The sequence below is a fragment of the Myotis davidii genome, unplaced genomic scaffold (genome assembly GCF_000327345.1).
Source record: "Myotis davidii unplaced genomic scaffold, ASM32734v1 scaffold88, whole genome shotgun sequence".
Taxonomy (NCBI): Eukaryota; Metazoa; Chordata; class Mammalia; order Chiroptera; family Vespertilionidae; genus Myotis; species Myotis davidii.
In genome coordinates, this window is record NW_006300377.1 from 5,005,155 (window position 1) to 5,014,253 (window position 9,099).

The following is a 9,099-nucleotide window of genomic DNA, read 5'->3' on the forward strand; positions in this document are numbered from 1 at the left end:
GAGAGGTCCCGGGGTCTGTGTCCCGTGGCCCTGTGCAGGGACAATGAACGCTGCAAGCACCTCTGTGAGAAAGCCTCCCTCACGTTCCGGGCCAATGCCAGACAGTACAGTTTCTCTCTGTATGAGTCTGGGTCCCCAAATTCTCTCCCAGAATTGAAGTTCAGAGCAGTCAGGCACTTGTATCTCCCTCCCGATTGAAAAAGACAACAGCATACCCAGCTGCCAGCCCCTTTCACGAGTGCCTCCCTACCTCCATACTTCCACACCTCTGCACCTCCTACCGCACTAAATGCGCTTTTCTCTTTCCTTCTAGTTGTAGAATTTCCACTCATCCAGCCTTCCCGTGGTTCTGGATGATACTCGTTTTATCTTTTAGTTGTAGTTTTAATGTGGTTGTGCTTGGCAGCGAGTTCAGGTGCTTACCTATGCTGCCATCTTGGTTCTATGTTCTGGTTTTGTGGGACAAACAAGTTGGAGCCCATGTTTGTCATTCATTCATTCATTCATTCATTCAGTAATACTGATTGAGCATCTGCTAAATGCAAGGTGCTTTGGAGGAAACAAATCCCATCAATTCTGCCTACTAAAGAAGATGGTTGTTTACAGAAATAACTATGAGATAGGTATTATCATGACCCCCATTTTAAAGATGAGGACACAGAGGTACAGAGAGGTCAGATGACTTCCCAGCATCCCACTGCTGGTCAGTGGCACGCTGTCCCTAGGACAGTGCAAAGCAGAGACATCCAAACAGCTGGGAGGAAGGGGAGAGTCCTGCTAGCTGCAAGGCTGGGAAAGGGTGACCGGGATTTGGTCTGTGGCGCTTTAGACAGCGTGAGACAAGACAAACTCCATAGCGGGGACAGTAAGCTTGGAGCAAAGAAATAAGAATTGAAGGTTGGTTTGTGTTGTGAAAAGATCTTGAATGTCAGGGGCTTTAGATGGCTGCAGACAAAGGAGTGTCCCCGATGGCTTTTGATCAGGGATCAGATCTGTGCACCAGGAAGAGTACTTTGCAATCATCTGTTAGGTGGGCTATAGGAGAAGAAATTGAAGTCACAGAGACCCATTAGATTATTGCAATACTCAATAGAAAAGGACTTTTGACCCAGGACAATGCTGCAGTTTAATTCATGGTATTTGTTTTTCATTAACCTCAGAAGGATGTATACTCCACCCAAAATACATTGGCGTCTTTTTTCCCCCCTTTATTGATTAAGGTATTACAAATGTGTGTTTATCCCCCCATTGCGCCCCCCATCCCCCTAATCCTGCCCTCACCTTCACCCCCTGTTGTCTGCGCCCATTGGTTATGCTTACATGCACGCATACAAGTCCTTTGGTTGATCTCTCCCCCTCACCCCCACTGTCCCCTACCTTCCCTCTGAGGTTATCTAAGCTTCCATGAGCTCTGTTTACGGCCTTGGCATACACTAGCATCATTTGTTCTAAAACAATTGCCTTTGGGTTTTCCACTAGCAGCACAGGGTCAGGAAGCGGGTAGGGTAGGATTGGAGGCCCAGGGATGGAGGGCCAGTAGGCCAGCAGTCCCCTTTCCCAATTTGGTAAACAAACATGTAGTGTCCCTAATTCCCTAACTATACTATTTATGTTCTGTAGATCCAGAACCTTTCTTCTCTTTAACCTTTTCTTACAAATCCTGAATTTTAAACTAGTTTCCTGTGATAGCCACTCACAATTGTAAAACAGGAAGAGACTTGTATGATCACCTAGCCCAAACCTCATGTTTCACAGATAAAACTGAAGCCCAGAGAAGGAAAGGGACCCATCTCAGGCCACACAGCCAGCGAGCAGTGGGATGTGCCACTGATCCTCTCAGCTCCTCTGACCTGCACCATCTCTGGCTCTCACCTCAGATAGGCAGCCCCAGAGTGACTCTGTTCCCAAGCCTGGAATTCCTGATTTTGTAATAAGAGAGAAAAGGTTTTACTTGAGTTTTCAGTGAGAATAAGCATCATTCTGCAGGTCTGTTTGGCTGCTGGAGCCTGACAGGACTGGCGTGGCATCTCTAGTAACTCAGGTGCTATCAACAGCTGTCTTAGACATTCCTGATCGGGAAGTTTGCCTGATTAACATTTTTTGCCTGGTTGTTAAGTTTTGAGTTAAGTGACTCTGTAAGTTTAAGTTCATATAAGTTAAGTTCCTGGCTGTTCAGTGTGGAATTAGGAGACAAGGCTTCGGTTAGGGTCAGGGGCAACTTATAATCACCAAATGCCTGCTGGCAATTTTCATTTGGACGTTCCACCATCACCTCAAACCCAGCACATTCCTCTCAAAACCTCATCACCATTGGAATTTCCCTCTTTCATCACTGACTGACATCCACACCATAGCCTGTGGGCCACCCACATTCGCTCTCTTTCTGCCTGCAACAGTCCGTCACCAGGGACCACTTTGTTTTTCCTTAATGCCTCTTGTTTCCTACCTGGGTTTCAGTTGAATTTCCTGAAACGCTACTATATACAAGGCATGAGGTAGACCCGGAAGGGAATACTAAAAATCCTCACCTCAAAAGGTCAGCCTGGTTAAAATGCAGGGAGAGAAGGCCAGCAGCGAATGGCAAAAATGACAATAAATTTCCTTACTTAGCACCCATTTAGTGTCAGGCATGAGGTTCTAGATAAAGAGATACCTGACAGTTTTGATGCCACGGGGTTTATGATCTGGAAGGAAAGAGAGCTAAGAACAGTTGTAGCTCACTGTAATACTGCTGATTCTGATAGAGGTAATCCCAAGATACTTTGAGAATCCAAGCCAGGCCTGAAATAATGATTTTAATTATAGCTAGAAAAGCTTGAACAGGACTGGGTGCCAGACACTGGGCTGTGCACATCAGGTCATTTTCTCTCATTTTATTTGCACAGTTTTGTTTGTTTCTTATTTCATCCTTACAACTTTCTGGGTAGGAACTATCTTTACTTCTAATTTTTAGACAAGGAAGCTGAGGCCTAGAGAGGTTGTGCACATAGCTCGAGGTCCCATAGTATGCAACAGAAGGTCCTGGTAGCCCGGCCCCGGTCTGCCTCCTGCCACAGTCTGAGGACCACTGTGTGCAACTGGTGCTTCCTGGAGGAGGCCAGCCTGGGCTGAGCAGAGGGTGAATAAGAACGAGCCAGATAGAGCTGGGTTGGGCATTGGGAGGCTGCACGTATTGAAAGCATGGAAAAAAGCAAGCGAAGGGCCTGGAGAAGAGAGAGAACATGGCACCCTAGAGAATCCCGCTGGAGTGTCAAGGAAGGCTTCACAGAGGAGGTGAGTTTTGCATTGGGCTTTGAGGGACAGCCACAGGTCCAGTGTCGCAGCATAGGAGGAAAGCAAGAAAACAGAGAGAAAAAACCGGGCCATGACCAAGTCAGGCTCTAGGCTCTAGGTGAAAGCAATCCACACTGAGTTTGAGAAGCCTCCTTTATGTGGGCATGGGAGGGGGTCCATTTGGGGGGCTTGCAGAGGACAAGGTCAAGCCACGCCCCCTCCCTGGTTTTCCCCCTTCAGCCTATGCTCAACTGCAGCCACACCAGCTCCTCTCCCAGCCACCTTCAAAGCACCTGCAGCCCCAGTTTGTGATCCAGCAGCAGCAGCAGCAGCCAGCGCAGCAGCAGCAGCCCCAGCAAGCACGACCTGCACTCCAAGCCCAGTCCCACCCCCAGCTCGCCTCCATCCCTCCGAGCTTGGCCCTGCAGCCCAGTCCCGAATCCCATGCCATGCCTCTAGGCCCAGTTACATCCACCCTGCCTCTCCAGTGTCCCACTGCCAACCTATACAAGCCTGGCAGCACTCAGCATTGCCACCCTCCCACACCAGATGCTGGGCCTCACAATGGGTACCCTGAGGGCCTGTCCCACACCCCTCAACGCAGGTTCCAGCACGCCTCCGCTGTCATCCTGCAACTACAGCCTGCGTCACCAGTGGTGAGTGAGAGGATCCCAGGGGCGGGGAACAAACGGGGGCCTCAGCCCTACTGGGACGTGTTTCTAGGTGGGGTGAGTGGTGAAGACCTCTGGATATTCCAGAAAAGGGCCTCTCTCTACTGTGGGGCTGGCTAAATCTTAATGTCCTTGTCTTCTGCCCAAGCTCCACGGAAGCAGGGAAGTGTCCAGAATGTAAAGGCAGTTCATGACAAGATCATCCCTGTCCTGTGTCTTAACAGCCCCAGCAGTGCACCCCAGAGGACTGGAAGGAAGTGGTACCTGGGGAGAAGAGTGTGCCTGAGGCTCGGTCCCGCCCATCACTGCATCAGCAAGCCATTGTCACTGCCATGCCCAGCGGTCTGCCTGTACCCAAGAGCCCTAATATCCAGCAGATCCCAGCTCACGGTATGAAGTGAGGTGGGGCCCTTGGGGGAGGGGAGAGAGCTGGCCTTCCTTGCCATCCCCTGGCACATTAGAGTTGGGCAACTAGAATGGGAGGGGAGAGAGCTGGCCTTCCTTGCTATCCCCTGGCACATTATAGTTGGGCAACTAGAATGGAAGGGGAAACTATTGTAAGCCAAAGAGGCAACGAGGAAGCTGGATAGGTGAAGATGGAGGGAAGAGAAGATGAACCAAGGATAAAGAAAAGGGGGCCCAGAAGGTATAAGATAAAAGGCTAGAGAAAGGAGAGCTGAGAATCCTAGATGCAGACTCAGGCCTACATGTCATTGCTGTCAAATGTGTCTACACATCCATATGCTAACTGGGGAGCTCAGCAGGTATCCAGTTGTCTCCGTTCTCTGCTTCATTGGTAGGAGAGGAGTTCTTGACATTGGAAATATGACAAGGTGGCTGTGTAGCTCCTAGATAAGGGAAATAAATGCCTAGGGGGAGCTGGAAAGGGATTCAGAATGAGTTCAGCTTGTGGAGAGCATTTTGAAGGTACAGTGCTCGGCTGGGACCCCCTCTGTCTGCCTGTGAGTGCCCCGCGACAAGTGGGCTTTCCCGTGGCCTAGGTTTCAGGAGATTCCGCTGGATCCCTCTACCCTGGCGGGAGAGTCACAGCAGTAGTTCTACCTTTGGAGCAATCCATTTGCTTTCCTTCCCTCCCTGCCAGTGTGCACAGCAACCTTGGCCCAGATTTCAGTGACATTCTGAGCCATTTGCTGCCTACAACTCAGGGAGGCAGTTCCAGTCATTGGACTGTGTGTTGGGGTGGGGGTGGGGAGAGCCAACAGAAAGTTTGGAAACTGAAGGAGAAATGAGAGGAATAGTACTTGAGGACAAAGGGTGGGTGTAATAAATGTCCCATAATGAATGGAAGACAGGATCAAGGAAAAGGAAAGCAAAGGAATATGGAGAAAGAACATTAGAAAAAGTAAAAGACAGGAAGGAGTTCATTGTTCTCTTGGCACTTGCAAGATTCATCGTTTTGAAAAGCAGCTGTTCCATTGTGGAATTGCTCTAATGATCAGAAAGTGACTCTTCAAATTAAGTCCAAAACTGCTCCCCTGGAACTTCTACCACTGGATGTGATTGTCTTGTGAATTATAACAGAGTCCATCTCCTACTGTGGTTGTAGACAGTTATCATGTCTCTTTCCTCTCCCTCCCAGTCAGCCCTGGCTGGTGTTGCTCACTGGTTAAAGTGTCAGTCCGAGCACCAAAGGGTCATGGGTTCAATTCCCAGTCAAGGGCAAGACCCTGGTCAGGGTGCATGCGGCAACCAATCCATATGTCTCTCTCACATCAATGCTTCTTTCTCTCTCCTCTGTCTTTCCCCTCCCTCCTTCTTTTCCACTCTCTCTGAAAAGCAATGGGAAAAATATATCATTGGGTGAGGATTAAAAAAAAAGTGGTTTCTCACCTTTGGAGGAATATTTTTGAAAGTGCTGTTGCGATGCAGGAGAGAAAGAGAGAGAGAGAGAGAGAGAGAGAGAGAATGAGAATGAATATCCAGTCTAAAGGCTGAGACTTTTTTTTTTTTTTACCTATTACACGTCAAAACCTCCCATTCCCTATTCCCGCTGTTCTGGTTATTCTTGTCTAGGCACTTTCCACCTTTTCATTAATTCCCTTCAAGTGTGATCCACAAAATTAAGCACCTTAATTCCAAATATAAAAAGCCACAAGTCACAGTAAGTTGGGACTTGGATCGCTGTATTAGCCCTTCAAGGGGCAGGCAGGACTGTTTTCCAGATCTGCATGGTATGGTAGGGAGGAACTGAAATTTATTGAACACCTACTATGTGTCAAGTACTGTTCTAAGTTTTCCTTTACCCATGATAATAAGGCCGAGAAAGAAATGTTATGGCCCCAGTATTTCGAGGAGAAAACAAAAAGCTTGAAGAGGCTTCAGGTCACACAGCTATGAAAGCACGATTGACTCTGGCTCGTGTCACCTTCCTTCATCAGGAAATTGCACCCAGGGCCCCACATCAACTGCTCCAACCCAGGGGGATGACACTGTTGGGCCACAGAGCATTGTGTCACCTGAATTCCTGAGGGTTGGGTCAGCTTTTGTGTCTGCTTTTGTTTTTGAGGTTTCTTTTTACATGGACTGCTCTCACTCCAGGTCTCCCCAGTCCCAAACACATACAATTTATATTTTGTGCCAATGTCTAGTTAATGACATGTGTTAAATATCTTGTGAATTTAGCCCAGAGTTCCAGCCTAGTAAGAAAATGGTAATAGTTAATAGCTAACATTTACTGGGCCCTCTCTGTCAGAGTTTACATGTATTTCCTCATTTAATCCTGACAGTAACCCTCTGAAGCAGAAACTTCTATCATCCCCATTTTAAAGATAAGAAAACCGAGGCACAGAAAGAATATGTGGTGGGGCAGAAATGTTTCATATCTGAATTTTGTTATTCATTATATAATGCCTCTGCTAACTTTGCCATCTATCAATTATATAGCACGTTTTCTTTGTCTTTAACCAATTTGCTGATAGAAATGTTGAATAGGACCCAAATGAGGACACATGCCCTGTCTACAGGTTGGTGATAATCAGCATTCTTTGTTCAAGTATTTGTTACCCAATAACCCCTAAATGAACTGACATTTGCCTACCTTTCTCTACCTTGTCTACAAAGCCCTCAAAAAATCTCTTTCTGTAATCTAATCAAGATGATATACACATAACAGGCATCCTGCCCCAAAAGGACTATCTAAGGAGAGAAGTAAGCTTTGCACAGTGGAAACAATGGTCAGCCACCGAGCACTTAACTGTATAACCATCCTCTGTGTATCTGAATGCTTGCTCTGTGCAAAGCACTGTGGGATGGGAGGTAATACATAGAGTAAAAAGATTTGTACCCTACCTTCAAGGAGCTTCAGTTCTGCTGGGAAAGATGATAAATGCACAGGGGAGGGGGGACATATAAAAACTAAAATGTGATAAATGCTATAGAAGGATTATAGGCAAGTGCTAGAAGAGGGAAGAGTTACTATTGAGTACAAATTATCAGGATAGACTGCAGAGAAATGGCATTGTTCTAGAGCAGGGGTTAGCAAACTGTATCCCAAGGCCCACATCCATCACATCACCAGCTTGTTTTTTTTATTATTATTATTTGTTTTGGTTGTGTGTGTGTGTGTGTGTGTGTGTGTTTAATCCTTTCCCAAAGATATTTTCCCATTGATTAGAGAGAGTGGAAGGGGGGTTAGAGAGAGGGAGAGAGAGAGAGAGAGAGAGAGAGAGAGAGAGAGAAACATCAATGTGAGAGAGAAACATCAGTTGGTTGCTTTCTGTACATGCTCTGAGCAGGGATTGAACCCACAACCTGAGTATGTTCCTGGGAATCGAAACAGCAACCTTTGGGTGCACAGGACGATGGTCAACCAACTGAGCCACTGAGACACAGCACATCACTATTTTTTTGTACAGCCCAGAAGTTATTGATGGTTTTTACATTTTAAGATGTTTAAGAATAAAAAGAATAGTCTTCATGATACATGAAAATTATGAAAAATCCAAATTTCAGGGTTCATAAATAAAGTTTTATTGGAGCCCAGCCACCTGTATTCATGGACATATTATCTATGGTTGCTTTCCTGCTACAACAGCAGAGCTGAGTAGTTGCCACAGAAACCGTATGTTCTGTAAAGTCTAAAATATTTACTATCCGGTCCCTTACAGAAGTTTGTTGGCCAGCTCTTGAGTCTTGACCTTGAAGGATAGGTAGGACCTGGACATGCAGAGTTGGGGAAAGGGCATTCCAGGAGGGAGTCGTGGAAGTAGAGGTAGGGAGTCAGGAAGATGTGGGCATGTTTGGAGAATAGAGAGAAGCTGCATTTGATCCTATGTTACCTTCTTTCATAAAACAAAATATATGTCTAAGAAATGTAAAGGCAGAAATGTGAATATTAATGAAAAAAGGCTTTGGAAATTTGAAAAATACTAGAAGGGAAAGGGAATGGGGAAAAGAGAAAGGGGGTGAAGTAAACAATCAAGAAACATAAAATAAATGTAAAACGTGGAAACAAAGACAAAGGGATGAGGGAGACCTAATGGGAAAAGAGAGAGAATATGAATGCAAATAAATAAATAAGTCAAGACAATGGGAAAATGTTGGGAATAGTGAGCAAGCAATCATGGAGAGATTCGTGTTGTCTACTCAGCACAAAGCTGGAAGTGGGGAGTGAGCTTGTGACTCACATATGGCTTTTGTATCCCCCACAGCTCCTAGCATATCTACTGAATGAATGCACTTCGCCAGGACCATTCCGTTTAAAGCAGTGGTTTAGGAAGAGAAAGTAACCTTTACTGGGCTCCAACTGTGTGCCAGGCACTGCTGGCACTGTGTGTAAATGTCCTCAGTTAACCTCCACAGTAAGCCTAACAGTCGCATTATTCCCGTTTATGGAGGTGTAGCCGGGTCGCTTCGGTCATTACTTAACCTCTCTGATCCTGTCCCCGTGGGGGGGATAATGACTCCTGTGGGGCCGTTGCGAACACGCAGAGTGCGCGCACGCAGAGCTTGGCACGCACCGAGCAGGCATTGCTTGCAGTTACTATTATTGCCTCCGTATTGGCCCAGGCTGGAGGCCAGGCCACCGCGCCGCTGGGGACTTGCGGCCCGGCGAGGGCAGACGTCCTCGGGGCGCCGCTGGCCTCCCCGCACCGACAGCCCAGGTCCCTAACCGCCGCGGGGCGGGCGGGGCGAC

At 47.1% G+C, this 9,099-nt stretch overlaps 1 protein-coding gene across 3 annotated transcripts in view; it reads left to right on the forward strand.

Annotated features, from left to right (window-relative positions):
- PHC2 (polyhomeotic homolog 2) overlaps window positions 1-9,099 on the forward strand; it is a 79,965-nt gene that overhangs the window by 47,427 nt on the left and 23,439 nt on the right. For all 3 annotated transcript variants that reach the window (XM_006777346.2, XM_015572847.1, XM_006777345.2), the window contains exons 8-9: window positions 3,514-3,929; window positions 4,169-4,334. In XM_006777346.2, coding sequence (XP_006777409.1) covers window positions 3,514-3,929; window positions 4,169-4,334 — 582 coding nt within the window. The remainder of the gene's footprint in view (window positions 1-3,513; window positions 3,930-4,168; window positions 4,335-9,099) is intronic.